Here is a 24,152-nt window from a genome sequence, read left to right as displayed (position 1 = left end):
TCTTCACTTTTATAGTTCTTGTTATCTCCAAAATATTTAAGTTCCAAACATATGCTTCATTTATATACATTATTTGCAAAGACAAAATATAGTAATTTCAACATTACTCTTACGAATGTTAATGGAGCTTATGTGCTACTACAGGAAGCGAGTGGAGTCACGGGAAGACAATACTAATAGGTAAATAATTCGTACAATGGAACCTAATTAAAAAAAATAGGCTAGGAGTGATCTCCTACATGACTATTTCATTTGGAGAAAAATATGGCTTCTTTACAAAAAAAAAAGAATATATATTTATATTTAAAGAAAAATAACATGTGCTTTAATCTCAGTTTTGATGGCAGCAACTGCAAGCTTGCTCTTTCCATGTATTTATGTACTGGTATGGCATCAAAAGGGGCAGAGACTATGGTTTCGCCTAGGAAGAAAGGCTAGCAGCAGCACTGAAAGGAACATTGAGGCTCTAATGGAATCTTATGGATCCCTAGCTCCAAAGAGATACAACTACTCAGAGGTAATGAAGATAACTTCCTTTCTTAATCATAAGCTCGGGGAAGGTGGTTACGGAGTGGTTTACAAAGGGAGGCTACTTGATGGCCGTCTAGTCGCCGTGAAATTTTTGCATGACTGCAAAGGACAAGGGGATGAGTTCGTAAATGAGGTTATGAGCATTGGTAGGACATCTCACGTGAATATTGTAAGCTTATTTGGGTTTTGTTTGGAGCGCTCAAAACGGGCTCTTATATATGAATACATGCCCAATGGTTCTCTGGATCAGTACATTTATTGTGAGAATCCCAAACACATTTTAGGATGGCAAGATCTCTACACTATAGCAATTGGGATTGCTCGTGGCCTCGAATACTTGCACCACAGCTGCAATACACGCATTGTACATTTTGATATCAAGCCCCAAAATATCCTTCTTGATCAAGATTTTTGCCCAAAGATTGCTGATTTTGGTTTAGCTAAATTTTGTCAGACCAAGGAGAGTAAGTTTTCAATGACCGGAACCAGAGGAACAATTGGATTCATTGCTCCAGAAGTTCACTCTCGGACCTTTGGAGTTGTTTCAACAAAATCAGATGTTTATAGTTATGGAATGATGTTGCTAGAGATGGTTGGAGGCAGGAAAAATGTGAAATCAGTAGTTGAAAAGTCAAGTCAGAAGTATTTTCCAGATTGGATTTATGACCATTTTTCCCACGATGATGGGTTAGAAGCTTGTGAAGTCACATGTGAAGTGCAGGAAATTGCTAAAAAGATGATTTTAATTGGTTTGTGGTGCGTGCAAGTACTACCAATGAGTCGCCCTACAATAACAAAGGTTTTGGAAATGTTTGAAAGAGGCTTAGATGAATTGGACATGCCACCAAAGCAAAACTTCAATAACATACCGTAAGATATTTTCTCTACATATTTATGTCCAGTAGAATTTTCAATGAAGATGATACATGCACCTATTTTCTCTTTTTCAGCGAAGAATCAGTACATATTCTAAATACAGAAACCACAAGCTTCAGCAGTCTTACCCAAACTCAAGCTTTTAGTGAAGTTCTAAAGTTTAATCAAATAAGCACTACGAATTCAAAAAACCTACAGCGGCTGCCAACTCTTTGAAAAGGTCATCTACCCTATAGCATCAGAGTTAAGCATTTTATGGTAACTGTTATATCTAAATATGAACCTATGTATATGTACCTTTTGTTCACAGGTGACCAAGTTCTAATATGATGTTAGCCATACTCTCACTGAGAGAAAAAGGGTACTAGCTTACTATAGTGTCCTGCATTCTTGCATTTGAAGTATATAGATTATGGGTCCACCTGGTGGAAGGATACTGTCCAAATATTCCTTGTACTCCGCTCCCACGTGCGGAGGGCCGCTGCCTTTGGCGAACACCATATGCCGACGAGCCTCCATTCTTCTAAGTAGTAAGGAGATGTTTGCGCTGAAACTGCATGTTGCAAGCGTCTATTTCGTGTGTTTTAAATGTTTCAGAGGCACGTTGAAAGTGTTTCATACGGATGTTACAAAAGTAGATTGGGATGTTGCACATGTTGCAATACTTGTACACGTATGTTGCAAGATCCTGTTTCAATGTTTTATCTGTTTTTTCCGACGTATATTGCAAGTGTGTTTATTTGGACATTGCATATATTTTTACATAAATGATGCAAGTGTTTTATATGGATATTGTGTATATTTAAAAAAATTCAAGTGTTTTTTGGAAGTGTTTCAGACGCATGTTTCAAATATTTCATTTGTTTTCAGACGTATGTTGCGTTTTGTTGCATATGGATGCTTCAAAACTAGATCGAGTGTTGCATCTCTCTCCTCGCCTTTCTGCTTTCTCGCCTTGGTGTCAGGCACGTGAAGGTGAAGGCGGGCCCCACATGCTTGCGGACGGGCGCAATAGATGAGACGTGGGTGGACAGGTGTGGAACGCGAGACGAGGAGCAGCGGCGCGAGCATCCAGACTGGGGGCTTGTGTCCGGACGTCCCGGCGCTAGTCGTGCCCTTTCTGGATCCGCCCAAGTAGGACTCACTGGTTACTAGTTTACTACTACTGGTCACGGCCCTCGATAGCGCCAACGCTTCCTCTACTCGTGCTGCCACAGCTGCCGAAACCGTTTGTTCACAGCGCGCCGACACCATTGCCAGGCTCGAGGACATGAACATGCTAGTACGACAAATGCCGCAGCAACGTTGTGCCTTGTGAGAACCTGGTCAGCTGGGCGTGCGCTCAGCCAGCCCACCCGGGTTCAAGTGCTTATACTCGTCCGGGTGCCTCACCTAGGAGACTTATTCCCCGTTAATAATTTCAGTTGCATCGCACCACGATACTACAGCTTGTATGGGAAGGACGAGGCAATAAAAAAAAAAGTTGTGCCTTGTGCCTCGGCGTCAGGTCTCAGGCTGCGCAAGTGGACGAGTACCTGCGGACTTGCCCAAGCTGAAATGCCACGCACTGCTACAGCCTACTCCAGCAGTTAGGCAGGCTGTGTGAACGCGGGTGGCAAAGTCGAACAGCGCGTGCAACCACTGCATCACGCGGATTGAGACATGCCTCTCGTCATTCTCTGTGGTGCACCACTGGCGTCGTGCTAGTGCTTCCGCCCTTTTCATCATTTGGTCTCAATCCCATGAAGACTTTTGTTGTTTGCTGCCCCCATTTGCGTTGTGCGTAGTAGCTCTCACTCTCAGACTCTCCAGTGCCTTGCCCAAAATCCTGGCGCGCGATGGACGGCCAGGGATGATTATTATTGCCCAAATGGTGGTGACATTGACGAGTTGACAAGATTGTGGTGCACCCACTCACCACGTGCAATGCAAAGTAGGACTAGGAGTACAGCACACTCTGGAAGAGTGCAGTCTGCTCGGCCGGCAGCTCGGGTCAACAACTCAACATGTGCCGGTAAGTCTCACACCCGTACTGCTGTTGTGCTGCAACAGGCAGCTAGTGTGAACGCGGATGGACAGATTTATTGCAAGACCTTTTTGGGAGGTCCTATACTTACGGAAAATGAGGGGAAAATTCAGTCGACGAGGCTCCAAATCCATCCTATGATCAAAATCTGGCAATCCATATTGTTCTGCCTCTCTCGTCGCCGGTTTCCATCTCTCTGCCGATCACTCTCTAACCGCTCCTTTTTTTATGTGCTCTCTGCCCCTGGCAGCCCGGCATCATTCACCTAACGTCCACCACAACCGGCAGCGGGTGGCGTACGAGGTTGCAGTTGCGCCACTGCCGTACGCAGGCCGCGGGGGTCTATAAAGAGGTTACATATATTGCATAGGTGTTACCAAAACTTACCACGCGAAAGGTTAATTATACCATAATTTTTTGAGAAAATTAGTTTCATAGCATCCAAAGATTACGACATTCGAAAAATACCACCGAAAAACGTCCGTCACATAAAATACCACCGAAAGAATGGACCGTTACCTAAAAATAGCATTCCGTCACAGTGGCCGCTTTTGCTGTAATCCTTCCGTCGAGACACCTATCTTTCTCAATCCAGTGGCTTGCTCGGACGATACCTCACCATCGTCATCTTCGCCCTCATCCAGCCATCGTGAACTCGTTTGCATGCATACAAACTCGATTGCTCTAGCATGCCGTGAGCTAATCACGCTTGGTGCCGGTGGGCTCCACATGGGCTGTGCGAGCTGGTCACGGGGCTCCAGATGGGCGTGCCTCTCTAGATTGGCATCGGCATGGTCCCCTCCATCGTCGGCATGGCCACCGCAGCCATTTGCGAGCAGATCGAAGCGCCTCGCCGTCGCTGCCTCATCGTCACGTCCGTGCTCACTGCGGAGCACGCTGCATTCGTTGACCGGTGGGGGAAGGTGCTCGAGTGCGTGCACTGTATGGACGTGCTCAACAGCTTAAGTCGATCAAGAGCATCGTGAGCGCAGCCCGCGCGATCCACGTGCTCCAGAGCTACGAGCTGCAGGTGGCGCGGTGCATGAGGCAATACTCTGCCTATCCTTCTTTTTTTGTGTTTGCACGGTGAGGAGCTAAACGGTTGATTCACGGTGTTTTGCTCCAGATTGTTACAGAATGCTAGTTTACGGTAACGGACGATTCTTTCAGTGGTATTTTACGTGCCCGAGGTCTTTCAGTGGTATTTTCCGGAAACATGATTCTTTGAGGGCTATGGAACCAATTTTTTCTAATTTTTTCTGTATCTATTTGGTTCACTGTCACAACTATTGCGTGTCACACCTTCTTAACACTCAGCCTGTTCGCTTGTTGGTTTCAGGCAGCCAACAGTATTTTTCTCTCACAACAAATCAGCACCAGCCAGCCCAAACCAGCCTAGAAACCAACCAGCAAACCAGCCGACTATGTCATAGACTCAGTTTTGTGCCGAACCTTGTTACAAATGTGACTTTAATTTTGCTCGCCACATCTTTTATGGCAGCCATAGTTTGTCGAAGGTGGGACCTGGTGAACTACGGCACCAACCAAATAGGACGATAATTACAGTACCTAATCTATGTGTTTGCCTTGCTGCTCTGCCCGTCTCATCTGTGATGCACCTGCTCCTAAAATTGATGGTCTAACTGCCGTTGTTAATGGCTTAACTATGTCTTGTTGCAGTCCACTTAGTTTCTAGAATTAATTGTTAGGAGATTATAGTTTAGTCCTACGCTACTTAGATATATCAACTAGTAGTTACTCAAGTCGTTCAAGCTTTTCTGTATATATAACTTTTACTATGTATCTAGACATAATGTATATCTAGTCACGTAGCAAAAGCTATATATCTAAAAATGACAAAGCAACTTACGATTTGGTGGAGATTATTAATCTATTTAAATTTTCTTGTATCAACCAGTGAATTGTTAGTTGAGGTATGGACCGGAAACTATTTACGAACTGAACTGAGAGCAACTCCAGTCTCCAAGATTCTCTGTATATCCTTCCTAATTGAGAGTAATAGAGGTTTTGGTGAAAAAAAAACTCTCCAACAGGTTCTCTAATTAAACATCTAAATATTACTATATCCTCTATTCTAAATTTCTCGTTAGTCAAAAATAAAGAGTGAGAATTTCTCTCTAGAATAGAAGAAGATATAGAGAAGCTGTTAGAGGATGAAAAAAAATGAAGAGCGGTTTTTATTCAAATAGCTCTCTAAATGATAATTTAATAAGCAAGTTTAAAAAAAAAACTCTTAACATGCGAGCAATAAAAACCCAACAACGTCCTCCGTCCTCCCCTAAATTAAAAGTTTCAATGACTGTACTCCCTTCATCTCAAAATATGTGTTATTCTAACTTCTCGAGAAATCAAACACATTTAACTTTGACTAATTTTATAAAAAACATTAATTTTATGGTGCACAATAAGTATCATTAGACTAATTGTTGTGTGTGTGTGTGTGTGTGTATATATATATATATTCATAATAAATTTATTTGGAGATAAAAATATTATTAATATTTTCTACAAATGTAACTAATTTTTTTAAAAATAATTACCATGTATGAAACCAAAATTATACTTATTTTGGGACGGAGAGAGTGTACTCCCTCCGTCCCAAAATAGATATCATTCTCACTTTTCGAGAAGTCAAACATTTTTAACTTTGATCAAATATATATATATATATATATTTATTTATTTATAATACATAATTAGTATTATTAGATAGATTTTTGAATATATTTTCATAATAAATTTATTTAGAGATATAAATATTGCACGTATTTTCTATAAATCTAGTCAAAATTGAGAAAGTTTGATCTGCACGTATCCTATAACGACTTCTATTTTGAGACGGAGGTTGAGACGGAGGGAGTAGGAAGCGTGCAGGACTCTCGGGTACGCGCAGGGTAGCCATTTTTTTTTTTTTTGTCTTTTCCTGAACGGTCGATATTGTAATATTGAATTGAAACTACAGAGACGACAAAGTAGATGTGGAAAAAAGGGGTCAAATTGGACTGACTACTACTGATCAGTGCTAGAGACGAAAGCGAAGACTTATCTGACCGCTTCAACACACCATCCAGCACGGCAACAACAGAGACTAGTCGCTGATCGACGGTGATCCAGGCCTCCATGAAATAGCCAGGAGACCCCGGCCCATTCCATCCATGATCTATCTCTTCGATTCTCTCCCTGACACTGACTAGCAACGCACACATGACTGCGGTGCTCTTGCCATCACTTGTTCTCCACACTGTAGCCTTCTTGCTACAGCTACCACTACCAACATTAGTTGCTTCCCAAACAACAGAGCCGCCTGAACAACAAGGTTGCAGCTCGCCCAAGGCATGCGGGAGCCTGAACATCTCGTACCCATTCTGGCTGGAGGAGCCAGGGCAGCCGCCGTGCGGGTCGCCGTCGTTCCAGCTCAAGTGCAACAGCAGCGGCGCGTTCCTGAGCCGCTCCATGTTCCAGGCGTACCGGGTGGTGAACATCTTCTACCAGAACAGCTCCCTGCACGTGGTGGACGAGAACCTCCCGCTTGCCGCCGGCTGCCCGGCGCCGTGCTTCAACCTCTCGCTCAGCATGGGGTTCATGCCGGCGTTCACCAAAGCAGAACTTCAGTCAAATACTGTAAGATGTTCTCTCTAGACATTTCTGCAGTTGTCATTTTTAGTAATTTTATATCTACAACTCCTTTCTCGTTTTTCCAGCGAAGATTCAGTTTACAATTTGAATACAGAAAGCATGAGTCCCAGCAGCTTCAAGGTTCTAGTGAAGGACTGAAGGCTGAGGAGATAAAGCATGTGGATTCAAATGTTATATGACAGTACTCCCCAAGATCGAGAATAAACATCCTGTGAGAGTAATCAACTTTGTGAATTCAAATAAGAAGGTACTATGATAACTTTCAAAGAAAAAAGGCTACTATCTTTATTATAGTATATTGCATAGGACCTCATACATAGTAAAACCCAAAGGGAGCTTTTTTCAGATAAATTACTAAATACTACTATCAATACATGGTAACCCAGTATTAGAATTTTATAAAATACTAATGTGCACATCTATACTTGTATCAAGTTAGGTACGCATATTATTTTTTGCTCAGGCAGACATATTTTTTCACACTAGAGTTATGGAATGATGCGTCTCAGGACGGCCGAGGAGCATCAAGTAAGATACCGGAGCAGAGCTGTCAGAATAAGAAGATGAAACTGAACATGGTCATTCATGTACAATGGGCCAGGAAAGAGGCATATTTTTTTTCTTGGAATTGAGTTTGGTTATTCCCAACAGCACCAGACTCTTCCTCAGAGACAGACGAATATATAAATTGCATAACTACCTTCAAAATTCTCACCGGAGGCCGTCCTGGCAATCCAGGTAGCAGGGCATCATATCTGAAGTCTGGCAATAATAATCCTATGGCTGTACACCCCCGCTCCAAAGGTCGTATAAATGAATCCAGATAAATAAAATCCACCCAATCCAACTGGTAATGGTTCCAATTCAAATCAGAGCACAGTTTCCATAAACTTATAGTCAGATTGAACGCTTACGGCTTACGAGAACTGAAACTGGCAAAATCAGAGCAAAGCCGTAAATCTACTTACTTGGTTCGACGATGCCACTGCTTGCCTGGTCCTGCACGGCCGCGAGTCCAGGCCACACAATCATCCCATGGGTTTGCGACCTTCTTCCATACGCGCCGCCGCCGGGAGTCGAGACGTCTTCCGCCATGGACAGAAGTACCAAGCCCGCGCCGTAGCGGGCGCGGAGGTTGTTCGGCAATCCAGCTAATGCGACGGCACTAGTTGCGATCGCGTGGTAGTGGGACGATGGCTCGCAGTCGCAGTGGTGGTTCGTGCGTTCGCCGCCGCGCGTCACGGCGAGACGGTAGAAGCAGCTGCGCTGCGCGCAGTCGGCCTTCCACGGGTCAACTGGCCCTGTTGGTCCTCCTGTCGCTATTTTGGCGGTGTCGGCTTTTGAGAGGCCGACAGGATGCTATATGTTAAATTTTTGTACAATGGCTTCTAGATTTGCAATTAATCATTAACAAAAAAATATTATTTAAACAAAATTCACCACAATCCCACTTGGCAAATTAAAGCAGTTATTTTCAGAATGGACGTGTTGCCTCGACGTTACGTTAGCTTGTGTGGCGCACAAGTGTGAATCTTATCCTAGGCCCGCACCCACGCGACTCCTGACTCCTGAGTCGATACTGGCAACGCTGCAATTATTTATGTGTTTTACGAAAATGAAGCTTATTACCGCCAGAATAGAAAATGTGGACTATTCAACATTCACACAAAGTTGCTCGCGCAACGGTTCGTGAGCTACATCCAAGGTCCAAAGCTCGATCCCGACCGTTGAAAGCTGCCCGGACGTGTAGGGCTGTGACAAGTCACAAGTCCTCGGCGGAACTGTCCTGGGAAACAAATTCCAGTCCATGTATCTATCTGGCCGTCAGGCCGTGATGCCAACGCCCTTCTTTTTTCACAACCTGCTGCGCAGACGCGAACAAAGAACCACCTGTATTCTTTCTTCTTCTTACGATGCAGCCTGCCGTAGTGGCGCTGCTGCTCCCCCTCTCCACTTTGCTGCGCTTAGGCTTAACCACGGCCGCTTCCGACACGAGCTGCGCGCCGGCGAGATGCGGAGGCCTGAACATCACGTACCCGTTCTCGCTCGTCGGCGTGCATCCGCTGGAGTGCGGCTACCCGGCCTTCGCGCTGACATGCGACGCTGCTGCTGGCAGGGCGTACCTCAGCAGGACGTTCAGGGAGAACCTGTACCTCGTGCAAAGCATACTCTACGGCAATCGCTCCATGCTTGTGGCAGTGGAGACCGCCTTCTCCGGCGACGGGGCGTGTAAAATCCCGGACTTCAACGTGTCCTCTGGCCTCGGCCTCTTCAAGGTCAACGTCAGCGCCACCAACAGGGACGACCTCACCTTCGTCTACAACTGCAAGATTCCTCGCAACGAGCTGCTGACAGGGCCATGTGCCAAGCACGCAGTTGGAGCTTACATCTCCAAGAGGCCCGGCGACGTGGAGAGCAGCCGGCCGCTGTGGGTTCAGGCGAACTGCACCTCCACGAGCGTGCCGGTGCGCGGCTTCCAAGATGGGATGAACCTGACTCGTGAGTCCGTGTACGAGTCATTGATCAGCGATGGTTTCCTCCTGGACTGGCCGACGCTTGGAGACTGCGATGTTATGTTACACGAATACGTCATATCGCGTATCCGATACGGATACGTGTCTGATACTCCTCCGATTCGGACTATCCAATTTTTTCTTTTTTTTCGCGAATATTGGATACGGCAGTCGATGCGTATCTGGCTTGCGGATACGGCCCAGCCCAATAACAGTCGACTCCCTTGTCCCTCTGTCCCCGAGGCCCTAGCCTCGGATGCCCGCAGGCCCGCGTCTCGCGCCGCATCCCCGTGCAGTGATGCCGCATCCCCGCTCGCCGGCCACCGGCCACCTGCGATGAGCCTCTGCTCGCCGGCGACGAGGCCTGCTCGCCCTCACAACACGGTGCCAGGAGGCGGCCATCCGCTGCGCCCGGACGTCGGGAGAGAGATACAAAGGGGAGGGCGGGCAACGCGGAGGCAGTGGCGTGGTGGGAGCGGCGGAGATGTCTAGTGACCTAGGTACGGGAGGAGAAGTATCTGGATTGGGAGGGAGGACGGGGGAGACGTGCGCTGTCGTTGGGAGCCTGGTAAGAGGATAAGGTCGACGGTAGAGTCGGGCAACCAGGACACTTGTGATTTGCGAATTTGATGTCCTGGTTGTTCCTGGGGGCTGGGGGCTGTTGTCGATACGGGACCCACCGGATACCCCATAAGGAAGGAAGAAGATCTAGTCTAACTAGGATTTCTTTCACTGTAAACTTAGTAGTAGTATTATTCTGTAATCCTACTAAACCGACTAGGACTCTGGCCTCCTGACTATATAAAAGAGGGCGGAGTTCCTGGAGAGAGGAGGAACAACACAACGAAACATAATACTTTACGATCAATCCAACGCAAAGGCTAACGCCGACTGGACGTAGGGCTATTACTCGATCACGGTCGAGGGTCCGAACCAGGATAAATCGACTGTCTCTTGCGTTTATCGTCGAGTTCTGCATACGCTGAAGCCCGAACAAACTGCCCCGAGTATCCCCGTGGCAGGCTATCGGTGGTAAAACATCGACAGCTGGCGCGCCAGGTAGGGGCTTTCGGCGAATTTGCATTCGAGAGCTCGACGGACCTCGACAACATGATCTTCTCGACGGGATCAACCTTCATCTTCGGTTCATGGATCTGCGAGACAGGCGACGATGGCAAGATTCAAAGCCGTCTCCTCGAAGATTCGGATCACCTTGAAGACCTTTCTTTTACGGTGACTACGACAGATCAACTCACTGGAAGATTCGCGCGGCTCGTGATGTCCGATCCAACTCAGATTTCGCAGCTTTACGCATCCAACTCAAACTCAGGCTCCGCATTCGAGATGGAGTCTTACCCGAGTTCTTGTGAGAAACCGAGTTCTTTTCCGGCCGGGCTCCAGAACACGGCCTCGGCCTATCAAGAATACAACTCGGAGTATACTCAGAGTTCTTTCAAGAAGTCAGAACCTTTTCCGTTCGGACTCCACAACATGGCAAAATCTTATCAGGCACGGCCCGAAGGATCCCTCGATCCGGTGCTTAGAATGCCACTAAAAGGAGCTCAGGAAGGTCTCGTACTAACTATAACATCTCAAGACTGCATCGTCCACTGGCCAGGTTCTATTCCTTAGGACAGCGGTACCCAACTAGTCGACACGATGACGACAGCAATTCTACCATACCAAGAAGGAGACTCGATCTGCGACCTTGAAGCCTCTACTAAAATCATCAACAACTCCGACAATGTGGAAACCAACACTGATAACAGAACAATTCACGCACGAGAAGTATTCATGGTTCGCCGTCCTCGATCACCATTGGTCCCCCAGAAGCACCCGACATCAGGTCATCAGACGAATCTGAGTCCAACATATCACCCTTTATCCAGGGGCATGATGGTGAGACCGAGAGTCATAGACAAGCCAGAGAAAGAAGAAACAAATTGAAACAAGGACGCCAACGCCGTGCTAGGTAGCGCAAGGAAGCTTGGATCAAATATGAGTCAGATCTGGATGAGTACGACAGGAAAAAATCAGAACAAGAAGTCGAAGAAAGATGTGCGGTGAATACACCCTACAATAAGATCCGAGAAGCACCAGAAGAACTCAGAGCGACATCACTTCCCAGTGAAAAATAGGAATAGCTCCGAGACCTCCTCCAATCAGCAGCCCTAAGGACGCACGACGGAAGGGCCCGCTCAAGACTACCCGCCAGGTCAACATCTCATAGGAAGGAAGATCAAAATCAAAAGAAGTCCGCTTTCGAGAGACTTGGACCAAGCGGAAGTCACAACAGGGAAAGTAGAAGGGACCACAGTCAAAATTACCGAATCGAACAACCAAGAAAGATCAGAAGCGAAGTACCTATTCAGACATCCCCGCAGAACTACTCTCACCAAAACGACAGTTGGCAGGAAGGAGGTGCTGAATCAGAATACAAAGAAGCCGGAACGCACAATAGATTCCCCTGTTTTGCAAACAGACTTGCTTCAATAAGACTGCCTCACAAGTTCAAACCGTCCAACCACTCTAAATATGATGGCAAGACCGAACCAAGGCAGTGGCTTAGAATTTACTCGCAGTCGATTGAACTAGCCGGAGGAGACGATGATATCAAGACCTTATTTTTTCCCATGGCACTGGAAACCATGCCCCTCCAATGGTTCGACAAATTAAATCCAGGATCAATCAGAAATTGGGAAGACCTGCAAAGAGTTTTCTATAGAAATTTCGCGGGTATCATTACGCACCCCATCACCCACGCAGAATTAAAAGGACTCAAGCAGAAAGGAGGCGAAACTCTCAGAAATTACTATCGATGATTTGGCGAACTACGTGCCCAAGTATATGACATCACTGAACGAGAAGTAATCAAAGTTTTCTCTCATGGAATTATGGCTAGGTGCCAATTTCAAGACTTCTGCAAAGAAAACCCGAGAAGCAATGAAGAATTCAGACACACAGTAGAAAAGATGATTACTGCAGAGGAGAAGACACGAGAAAGGTTCCCGGATAAAAACAACCAACCCGGACAAGCGAAATCATCAAAACATCAGACATCAGGAAAGAAAACGTGGACCAGACAACACCGTGGTGATGGCTGATAAATTAAGGAAGTTTTCCAAACCTAGAGGGTATGACGACATTGAAAACATGCGTTGCATTTTGTATCCTAAAGGAAATCACACCACCGGAAATTGCTACACATTCAACAAGCGATACACAAGAAAAGATAATAAGGTGAACACTTAAGAAGACAATCAGAAAAAAGATGAAGACAACCATGAAGACAAGGGATTCCAAAAATCTAGGGGGACAGTAGCAGTGATCTTCGCTGGGACCTTAGATTCTAGAAGCAAACATCAAGAAAAGCTAGCTCTACGAACCATCATGACAACAGAGCCGGCTACTCCAAAATATCTCAACTGGTCACAATATCCAATCCAGTTTTCAAGAGAGGACCAATGGACTAGCGTAGGGAACGCAGGCCATTACCCACTTGTTCTAGATCCAACTATCACTGGAATGACTATCACAAAAGTATTAATCAATGGGGGAGCCGGAATCAACATCATTTTTTTAGAAACGCTAAGGAATATGGGACTACAACTCGCCGGGATGATTACACCAACGAGCACCCCTTTTATGGGATAGTACTCGGCAAGGCAGCCATGCCACTTGGACAAATCACTCTACCGGTTACTTTTGGAACCCCCTCAAACTACCGAATAGAGTTCATCAAGTTTGAAGTTGCAGACTTCGATTCATCATATCACGCAATCCTCAGACGCCTAGCTCTAGCAAAATTCATAGCGATACCGCATTACCTGTATCTATTGCTTAAGATGCCAGGGCCTAATGGTGTACTTTCCCTACGAAGTGATTTGAAGCGCGCTTTTGACTGCGACGTCCATGCAATTCAAATTGCAGCCAAAGCACAATCCGCCAGTATTAGAAAAGAAATAGCCACTATTGCCATAGAAATGAGCCCAAAAGAACTAGAGATACCAGCTAAAAAGCCCAGCATCCTCGCACCACCAAAAGAAGCCGATGTCAAGCAAATCGACCTGGGCACCGGTGATCCCTCCAAAATGGCAACCATCAGTGCCCACCTCTTGGCAAAATAGGAACTCGCGCTCACCAACTTTTTTCAGGACAACAAAGATATCTTTGCTTGGAAGCCGGCCGACATGCCAGGTGTCCCAAGAGAGTTGGCTGAGCACAGAATCGATATCAATGAAGGCTCCAAGCCTGTGAAGCAACGGCTATGACGATTCTCACCTAACAAGAAGGCAACAATTAAAAAAGAAATCACAAAGCTAATGGCAGCCGGATTCATCAGAGAGGTCCTTCATCTAGATTGGCTAGCAAACCCAGTTCTAGTACCAAAAAAGAATACGGACGAGTGGCGCATGTGTGTCGACTACACAGATCTCAACAAACACTGCCCGAAAGATCCATTCGGACTACCACGCATTGATCAGATAGTTGATTCAACAGTAGGATCTGCCCTATTATCCTTTCTTGATTGCTATTCAGGATATCACCAGATTGCATTAAAAGAACAAGACCAAAGCAAGACATCTTTCATCACTCCGTTCGGTGCCTATTGCTACAAGACCATGTCGTTTGGACTCAAGAACGCTAGTGCCACATACCAAAGAGCTATCCAAACATGCCTTGGCAATCAGATCGGCGAAAACATAGAGGCATACGTGGTTGACATAGTAGTAAAAATAAAGAACCCGGACGCACTAATTGAAGACTTAAAGCAAACCTTCAAAAACCTGAAAAGGTGGAGGTGGAAATTGAACCCAAACAAGTGTGTATTTGGAGTTCCTTCAGGACAACTACTCGGATTCTTAGTTAGTCATCGTGGAATCGAAGCCAACGCCAAGCAAATTCGAGCCATAACAGAAATGGGCCCTCCACGAAGCATCAAGGACGTACAGAAACTAACAGGCTGCATGGTGGCCCTCAATCATTTCATATCAAAACTCGGTGAAAAAGGGTTACCTTTCTTTAAACTACTAAAGAAGATAGACAAGTTCGAGTGGACAGAAGAAGCCAACGAAGCTTTCAAAAGACTTAAGGCATACCTCACCTCCTCACCCGTTCTCACACCTCCAAAGAGAAACGAAGACATGATGTTGTACATTGTGGCAACTTCTACTGTGATTAGCACAACAATAGTCGTGGAAAGAGAAGAAGAAGAGCGCATATATAAAGTACAACGCCCCATATACTACATCAGTGAAGTACTGTCAGAATCAAAAATCCGGTACCCGCATGTGCAAAAACTACTCTACGCCCTCTTGATCACTTCACGCAAGCTTCGCCACTATTTTGAAAGCCACAAGATTACCGTGGTGATAGATTTCCCACTCAAAGACATCCTACACAATAAAGGCGCAACAGGGCGCATATCTAAGTGGGCAGTTGAACTTGGTGCTCTCAATATCGATTTCACCCCACAGAAGGCAATTAAATCTCAAGCCCTTGCCGATTTTGTGGCCGAGTGGACAGAGATTCAACAACCCATGCCAAATAACATCCTTGACCATTGGAAGATGTACTTTGATGGATCGCTCAAGCTAGGCGGAGCCGATGCATGCGTTCTCTTTATTTCGCTAGACAGAAAACAACTCAAGTATGTCCTTCAGATACTATGGCAAGCCACAAACAATGAAGCAGAATACGAAGCCCTCATCCATGGACTCTGAGTAGCAATTACCCTCGGAATCAAGCGATTACTCGTATATGGCGATTCGGCGGTAGTCATCAACCAAGTCAACAAAGATTGGGACTGCACCAAAGAAAACATGGGCGCTTACTGCGCTGAAATACGAAAACTCAAAAAACATTTTCAAGGATTGGAAATTCTACATGTCCTGCGCGATTCTAATATTGCAGCAGATGTCCTCGCCAAGCTCGGATCGGATAGGGCGAAGGTCCCACCCGGCGTATTCATAGAGGAGTTATTAGCTCCCTCTATCAAACAACCCGGTGAGATAACCCCTGAACTCCTAGCTAAAGGCACCCAGATCTTGGTAATCACCACCTCATGGACCCAGGTTTTTATCGATTATATCAAAGAGAATAAGTTGCCAGCAGATAAAGCGAAGGCTACCCGAGTTGTCCGTAGAAGCAAGAACTACATCCTAGTAGGGGACAAGCTGTATAGAAGAGCCGCATCATCAGGAGCACTCCTAAAATGTGTCTCGTTCAAAAAAGGCAAAGAGATCTTAGAAGAAATACACTCAGGTTGCTGTGGAAATCATGCAGCTTCAAGAACACTAGTCGACAAAGCATTCTGAACCGGATTCTACTGGCCAACCGCTTTGAAAGACGTAGAAGAACTCGTTAGAAAATGCAAAGGTTGTCAAATGTTCGCAAGACAAGCTCTTGTACCAGCTCACAATCTGATTTGCATCCGCTTGGCTTTTCTCCTGCTAGGTGCCGGATCAAGTAGGACCTCTCAAGAAAGCAAAGGGCGGTTTTGAGTACATCTTTGTAGCAATTGACAAGTTCACCAAGTGGATTGAATACAAACCACTCGCAAAATACAGCGCAGCCAAAGCAGTTGAGTTCATCCAAGACATTATGCACTGCTTCGACATGCCAAATCGAATCATCACAGATTTGGGTTCTCCCTTTACAGCTACAGAATTCCAAAGTTGGGCACAGGATTGCGGTTTCGGCATAGATTACGCGTCAGTCGCACATCCAAAAGCTAATGGATAGGTAGAAAGGGCTAATGGACTTATACTAGCTGGATTAAAACCAAGATTATACGAAGAACTAGTGGAGTATGGATCCAAATGGATTGAAGAATTACCCAAAGTAGTATGGGGGCTACGGACTCAAATAAGCAGAGCCACCGGATACTCACCCTTCTTCCTAGTTTATGGATCAGAAGCAGTACTACCTGCCGACTTAATCTGGACGTCACCAAGGATAGAACAATACGACGAAGGAGAAGTAGAACAGACCCAGAGATTAGAACTCGACAGTACGGAAGAAGTTAGAGTAAATGCTACCCTTCAATCAGCCAGATATCTCCAAGGTTTAAGACGCCACTACAACAAGAATACCCAACCTTGATCACTCCAAATCAGAGATCTAGTACTAAGAAGAATACAAAAAGCTGACGGATTACATAAACTACTCAGTCCATGGGAAGGTCCTTTTATTGTCACAAAAGTCACTGGACCAGGCATGTACAAGTTGATAACTAAAGATGGAAAAGAAATCAACAATACATGGCACATCAGCCAACTAAGGAGATTCTACGCATGAAGACAACACAAGGAAGAACATAAATACAAGCCACAAGAGATCAACGGTCATGATCAGTAAAGATAGCGTTCCTCGACAACATATGTCTCATCATGGCTTTCCCCCAGTTGTTTTCACTAAGCATGTAAACATTCATGATCAATAAAGATGGTATTCCACGACAACAGATGTCTTATTTCGAATCTTCCTGAGTTGTTTTCACTAAGCATACCGGCTGAGAGCAAAAGAGCTGAAAAGATGCTTGAGCCCGCTGATGAGGGTAGCTAATAAGCTAACACCTGATCCAAAAAGCAAAATGGCTAAAATCATGCCTGAGCATACCGGCTCAGAGCAAAAGAGCTGAAAAGATGCTTGAGCCCGCCGATGAGGGTAGCTAATAAGCTAACACCCGATCCATAAAAGCAAAATGGCTGAAATTACGCCTGAGCATACCGGCTGAGAGCAAAAGAGCTGAAAAGATGCTTGAACCCGCGATGAGGGTAGCTAATAAGCTAACACCCGAACCAATCCTAAGATGTTTTCTACAACCAGATGAAAGCCAGACAAGCACTCAACAAATCAAGAAAGTTTGCCAAGACAACGATCTACAAATACCGAGTTGTTTACATGGCACAGATAAAAGCCAGACAAGGACTCGACAAACCATGAAAGTTTATCAAGACAACAATCTACAAAAACTGAGTTGTTTACATGGCGTAGATGAAAGCCAGACATGCACTCGACAAATCAAGAAAGTTTGCCAAGACAACAATCTACAAATACCGAGTTGTTTACACAGCGCAGACAAAAGCATGACAAGCACTTGACAAAATCAAAGACATCCAGGCAAAGAAGACATCAACGAAAAATAAAGGATCTTCATTAAAAAAGAAGTATAATATTCTTATTACAGAGGCTGGAGTAATAAAGTCAAAATACATCAAGCATCGCCATCAAGAGAAGAAATGTCAATATCAAGATTATCTACAATCCTCCTAGCCAAATCTTCAACCTCAGGCTCCATCTTTTCAACAGCATCAAGATATTCTTGACTCTCGGCTTCATCTGCAATCTTGGATAGGGCCATCTCCGGAGCAAGAACTCGGACCTGGGCAAGAACATTTCTGGTACATAGTTGGGCGCATCTCTTCATGAACTCCTGGAAACGGGTCGGAACTTGGGGAATAAATTGACCCAAGATTGACCATCATCTGATGGAGTCCGGAGAAGATCGGCTACTGACCGAAATGATTTCCACAAAGCATTCCAGTTCTCAGTAGCCATCGCCAACTTACCAGTCAAGACTTCAACTATTTTTTGGGCCTGCACAAGATCCCTATCAGCTCCACGCCTAATCAACTTGGCAAGTGCAAGTTCTTCTTCAGCACGAGTAATTACCTCTTCAGCCCTGTTGTGACTATTGCGAGCAAGTGTCTTCATTTCCTTAATACCCTCTGAAAGATTCTGCTTTTCAACTCAGAGAGCTAAACCAGGCACCAAAAACAAGTCATCAGAAAGGAAAATTTGAATACAAGAGGAAACAAAAAGAACACGCAATACCATTGCACTCATTCTTCATGGCCTCCACAGCTGCATCCCTCTGCTTTCCTGCCTCAACCACCTGGGCACGGAGAGCTTTCTCCTCCTTTTGGTGTGGCTTGATCGCTTGGAGCTCATCCACCATCATGGGATTCTTCTCCCATCGATCATTAACCACAGGACCAGAAGAAGAATGGATGGCAAGAGGAGGGATCATATTGGCGGCATAAAATCAGTCGGCACACCAATCCCTCACAGAATCAACCAAATCATAATCAAAGAATCTACCCTTATGACCCTGAAGAAACTGAATCCCGCAGCCACCAAGAACATGGGTGTCATCGCTATGGGGTTGGGGCTTCAGATGGAAGAAGTAACGGAAGAGAGAAAGAGGAGGAATTCTAAGAAAAGTTTCACAAAGATGAACAAAAACAAAAAGATGAAGGACAGCATTGGGAGTAAGATGGTTCAGGATAATCCCAAAATAATTCAGAAAGTGATGAGGAAAAGCAGAGGCAGGAAGGCAAAGACTAGTATGGATAAAGGAGACAAAAAGAACAATCTCACCAGAGCCTAGGGTTGGAACCCGATGCTGGCCTAGAGCTCTCCACTCAGCAATCTCCTTGTCCTGGATCAGGCAATCACTGACCAACTCATGCAACTGATCCTTAGTCGTAGTCGGAGCCAGCCAGACCTTCTGAGCAGCCCTCATGGCCATGAATTCCTGATTTTCAATCATAGAAAGTGAGGCCTCCTCGTCTACAAAGGTTGCCTGGGACTTGCTTGTTGATTTCTTCCTACCCATATACTAGCGAAAGAAATAAGGAACTAAGAAATGATGATGGTCAGGCGGCGGCGCTTAGATGACGGCGACAATGGCGCTGGCGGAGTGAGGATTAGGGTTTCAAGGCAAAAGTAGAGCAGCAAAGAAAAAGAAGAAAGAAGGCCTTTAAATAGATTTTTACAGCAATAAAAATACGACCCACTAGGCCCGTTTAAACATGGCATCAGAATGCAACGGTTCGTTTCCCAACACAACTGACAAAGCTGAAATGACAGACGGTGCACTTCTACACAAAGGTATAGTTCAACGGGAAGATGTCAGACTTATCCATCCAGCACCAAAGCAGAGTTAACATATTGCTATAAGAATAGCTCATCAACCACGAAGCAACGAAGGGTTACCTCAAAAGGAACACAAGAACTCGGTTCTTATAGAAAGAACTCGAGAATCTCTCAAACAACCAGGGCATCAGCAGGAAAAAAGAATGACAACCCAGAAGACAAGATTCTTTCCATTATAAATAGCTTCAAAAATTACAAGATTTCACATCTTACAAGACCCAACAAACTCGGTACTACGACGAGCAAGGTAGCAAAGAGGAACCCGGACACAACTGGGCTCTGGAACGACTACGTGTTCCAAATTGCTACTTGGTAGAACAAACCGCACTCGGCTACACTGTTTTCTTCAAAGGATGGACACAAAACATCTGAGGCGGAAGTCAGCAGCACGGCGGGACAACATGGAACAGGGAAGCCCAGCAGGCATCTGTCTACCCAAGCCCGATGTGACACCAGATCAGGCATTGATCTACACCGGACAGTCGCAGGGCAGGCAAGGGGGATCTACCCAGAACTACTGGATGAAGAAACATACCCCGCATCACAAGACTTCCTCCAACTACCGCCACGTACCTCCTGGTACAATGCCGCTGCGAGATTAGTCTACCTCTAATCTCTATCACAAGACTCCCTCCAGCTACGACAAGATATACAAGAACTACAAGATACGCCCGGGGGCTGCTCTGCTTCAGAAACTATCATATTCATGACTACGGAGATTTTAGACCACACAACACAACGCTCGATGAATCAAAACAGCACACCAGGAGGGTATTTATAGATCAAAGAAGCGGTGCACATGGACCGGGAGCACCAACGGAACAGACCCAACAAAGGACACAGTGAAAAGACAGAGTTCAATGAAAGGCGTGAAGGAACAGTACTCAAGGACAAGCATATTCGAAAAGGATATACCAACACTGTACAACTCGTGAGCAAACAGCATTTACACTCAACCACTACCATACAACCACATCTGACAACAACAGACTACCAGAGAATACGCCAAGACCCTGCACCCAAGTTTTTTTTAGTAAAAGAACCCGGATAGACGTTCAGGGGCTGCAACAGGAGATGTTTTTTCAGCTCTTTTGAACAGCATAAGATTCAAGACCCTCCAGCTCCTTGTTCCAAATAGCAAGAGGCTCGGGGGCTACACTCAGTGAGTGCACTTTTTTTCTTGAAAAAAGCGCACGTCACCAAGAAGATCTCTTCAAGACAAACCACTTTAAGGACTCATGTCAAAAAAAGAACCCGAACCGAGCAATATCTGAGTTCTTTTTGAGTAAAAGAACCCGGGCATATGCTTGGGAGCACTTCGGCGAGGAATCAGAACAATTTCAAGATAAGACCCTCCAGCTCCTTGTTCCAAATAGCAAGAGACTCGGGGGCTACACCCAGACGGATGTATTTTTTCTTCAAAAAAGCACACACCACTCGAAGATCCCAAGAAGCACTATACGGTTTCACTCAGGAAAGCACTCGGACAACGCTTGTTCCTGCTCGGCAAGACCTGGAGGAACAAGATGAGGCTTCCAGAACTCAACCATGAAGTGCTCAGGGGCTTGTCGATACGGGACCCATCGGATACCCCATATGGAAGGAAGAAGATCTAGTCTAACTAGGATTTCTTTCCCTGTAAACTTAGTAGTAGTATTATTCTGTAATCCTACTAAACCAACTAGGACTCTGGCCTCCTGACTATATAAAGGAGGGCAGAGTTCCTGGAGAGAGGAGGAACAACACAACGAAACACAATACTTTACAATCAATCCAACGCAAAGGCTAACGCCGACTGGACGTAGGGCTATTACTCGATCACGGTCGAGGGTCCGAACTAGGATAAATCAACTGTCTCTTGTGTTTACCGTCGAGTTCTGCATACGCTGAAGCCCGAACAAACTGCCTCGGGTACCCCTGTGGCAGGCTATCGGTGGTAAAACATCGACAGTTGTGGGCCTATGGCTGTACCTGTGCTCCTTTGTCCTCTTCCTCTCCTTTCTACTTCAGAGTTCAAGGTGATGTACTGAACTGCTACTTGTACTGATTAGTGGTTATTGAACTACTTTCACAATTTTAATATGTGCCATTGTTTATTTATTTAAAAATAGTAAAACATATCTGAGTATCAGTTTTTTTAGAAAATTGTCGTATCCGCATATCCGTATCCTTTCGATACCGATACGCGTATTCGTATCCGTGATGCGTAGCTGCGATGCGTGCAAACAGAAAGGAGGGCTGTGCAGGTTCTTCAACCTTTCCTTCCAATGCGTCAATTCGTCGACTCCTTCTCGTGGTAAGCATCGTCTACTACCTTGTGCTGCAGACTTGAGTACTTTGGATTGGAGAAGCAAAACATTAATCCGGGATTATATAATGTAAGACTGAATTTGACATTCATAAAGATAAAATTATATGCTAATTAGATATAAAAACTTCAAATAGACCGCACCATTCATTACGTCAAAAAGCATTTCTAGGGGCGGTTGTAGACCATTTGTAGGGGCGGTTTGCCCAGCCACCCCTACGCAAGGGTCTCTACAAATCATGCATTTGTAAGGACGGTTCTCAGGCCGCTCCTACAAATCGATTTGTAGGGGCGGCTAGTGTTTCCAGCCACCCCTATAAATATATTTGTAGGGGCGGCTCTTATTACCAGCCGCCCCTACAAATAGATTTGTAGGGGCGGCTGTAGTACCAGCCGCCCCTACAAACAGGTATTTGTAGGGGCGGTTCAATCTAGAACCGCCCCTACAGTACATTTTCCCGCAAAAAAATAAAATTTTCAATTCAAAATCACTTTGCCGAACGTCCCACAACAACATTCTGAACAGCGTTCGCGTTGTCGAACGCCCCGCGACCAACGTTCCGAACCGCGTTCGCGTTGCCGAACGCCCCGTGACCAACGTTCGCATTGCCGAACACCCCATGACCGCGACTACAAGCATAAGAGTATTCTATAAACTACAATTACAAGTCCAATTCACATGAATATATACAATCCATCATTAAATATATAAATTCCATACACATTGTTATCAACGTCCTAGAGCTAGCCTTTCAGTCTCACGAAGGTGTTGGTACTGAGGATTTGTACCTAAGTCAGACTCTTGGTCATGGTAGGCGCCTCCGACGTGTACAATCTGGTCCAATGTGAAGTTGCAAAGGTCGCCGACGAGCTCTAAGAGTTGGTCATCCTTGTATGGGTCTCTTTTAATTCCTTTCTCTTCTCTCCACTATAAGAAAACAAGTTTCAGTTTAGTATTTCATACCATTTACGAAGTTTTTATACTACGGGTGAAGAGGTTCAAACTTACCCTTAAGGGGTGTCTCCTATAGGCACCGGTGTTACCCATCATAGAACATATATAGTATCCACAATGTACACTCCCAGGCTTCTGCTTGAGGCACTGTGTGTTTTGCATATAAAAATGTTAAGTAATGCTTTTGATAGCCATGTAACGGAGTACTGAAGAAGTAAGTTACACTTACCGCACATAGTGTTTTTATAGCCAGCTTTTTCTTTCTTGCTGGATCATGCCTTCCATGATGATTAGTGACATAGAACCTAAATGCCCTGTTCGAATTATTTTAGCAAATACAACTTGTTAGTATCCAAAAGTGAACGTTACAGGTATATATACAAACATATAAGCTAATGAGGATTGTCGATATGTATACGTCTTGAGAATCGATATGAAGTCTTTGTATGTCACCGTGTCCTTATCTAATGAATCAAAGACCCATGCCATGCTCCTCCCGACGTCGACGGCTATACAAATCCAGTGGTTGCTGCATGGATTTAATCATAGAACTAGATAAGCCCTTTTGCATCAAATGAAATATATCGAACAAAGCTTTAAGTATAGAGTTGAGCTTACTCGAAGTTGTATGGTAGCCATATAGTAGAGTGGTGTTGGAGATTTTTGAAAGCCAAGGCAATATATGTTGCAACCTTAAGGGACTCTTCCCTTAGCTTCGCACTACGGATGCGCTCTTTCTCCCGAAGAGTCTTTGCAGCTGCTAGCTCTTTGGCATCCAGTGTCCACCGTTTAGGGTAATTAAAATTTGTTTGGGCTATAGCTTGAGGGTCTACATACCCGGCTTTCACACTTGGCATTTGTTTGACAATGTGCACTTGCATTCTACAAATCACGGCGTGGGTTAGTTACAATGTGCATTTGTCATGACCACATGTCCGCACTCCACAGCAGCACAGCTTCATCGCAAGTTTACAAAATCAGGAACATTATTAATATTTATTGCTAATAAGAAAACTCAAAAAGATTCCTTTCAGCTTAGTATATTGAATTAGTGTTTACCCTTATAGATATTAGAATTTTCAAGATCTACATCCAGCTGGCATGTGCTTCGCTCTAGTAGCCCTCAGTGGCCCTTCACAAAAGGCGCAAATTATGGAGGATATGTACTATTTTGTCAGTTGTCTATTCAGCTTGTTCCTCTTTGCCCTTTGGATGTATCCATAGGCACTCCAAAGTCTCTCTGCTGATGAACTACTGATAGGTTGGGAAAGAACTGCCGCTGCCACCGCTGCCAAATTTGGGGCCTGGGCACCATAGTTTAACCACCATTTAATTGGTTCTATT

General features: G+C 45.1%; 2 protein-coding genes across 7 annotated transcripts in view; both read left to right on the top strand.

Moving 5' to 3' along the window:
- Window positions 1-2,203, top strand: part of LOC136449615 (LEAF RUST 10 DISEASE-RESISTANCE LOCUS RECEPTOR-LIKE PROTEIN KINASE-like 2.1) — a 32,961-nt gene extending 30,758 nt beyond the window's left edge. The window contains exons 2-6 of one of the 4 annotated variants that reach the window (XM_066449720.1): window positions 145-180; window positions 336-517; window positions 986-1,401; window positions 1,482-1,627; window positions 1,718-2,196. In XM_066449720.1, the coding sequence (XP_066305817.1) occupies window positions 145-180; window positions 336-517; window positions 986-1,401; window positions 1,482-1,623 (776 nt within the window). In that variant the 3' untranslated portion in view covers window positions 1,624-1,627; window positions 1,718-2,196. Of the gene's footprint in view, window positions 1-144; window positions 181-335; window positions 1,402-1,481; window positions 1,628-1,717 lie in introns of all 4 variants that reach the window. The other 3 variants (XM_066449721.1, XM_066449719.1, XM_066449718.1) reach the window with 3 other exon arrangements.
- A 4,162-nt stretch (window positions 2,204-6,365) lies between these two features.
- On the top strand, window positions 6,366-7,937 carry LOC136451682 (LEAF RUST 10 DISEASE-RESISTANCE LOCUS RECEPTOR-LIKE PROTEIN KINASE-like 1.2). 3 transcript variants are annotated; one of them, XR_010758626.1, is made up of 3 exons: window positions 6,366-7,075; window positions 7,156-7,337; window positions 7,600-7,937. XR_010758626.1 is itself a non-coding variant. In XM_066452370.1 (2 exons), exons 1-2 carry the CDS (start codon window positions 6,659-6,661, stop codon window positions 7,267-7,269), a joined length of 531 nt encoding a protein of 176 aa, XP_066308467.1. In that variant the 5' UTR covers window positions 6,367-6,658; the 3' UTR covers window positions 7,270-7,937. The 3 variants fall into 3 exon arrangements, 1 of the variants encoding a protein (XP_066308467.1); XR_010758625.1 differs by having other exon boundaries at window positions 6,367-7,075; window positions 7,577-7,937; XM_066452370.1 differs by having other exon boundaries at window positions 6,367-7,075; window positions 7,156-7,937.
- Window positions 7,938-24,152: the final 16,215 nt, after the last annotated feature.

Source organism: Miscanthus floridulus, chromosome 5 (assembly GCF_019320115.1).
Source record: "Miscanthus floridulus cultivar M001 chromosome 5, ASM1932011v1, whole genome shotgun sequence".
In the NCBI taxonomy this organism is placed as follows: domain Eukaryota; kingdom Viridiplantae; phylum Streptophyta; class Magnoliopsida; order Poales; family Poaceae; genus Miscanthus; species Miscanthus floridulus.
The sequence above is the reverse complement of the archived record's forward strand: the minus strand, read 5'-3'. Positions and strand labels throughout refer to the sequence as shown.

Bases quoted from the DNA above. Each gene is read 5' to 3' on its own strand.
- LOC136451682 (XM_066452370.1), top strand. From the start codon at position 6,659: ATGACTGCGGTGCTCTTGCCATCACTTGTTCTCCACACTGTAGCCTTC. The intron at 7,076-7,155 runs GTAAGATGTTCT...TCGTTTTTCCAG, and splicing joins CAGAACTTCAGTCAAATACT to CGAAGATTCAGTTTACAATT.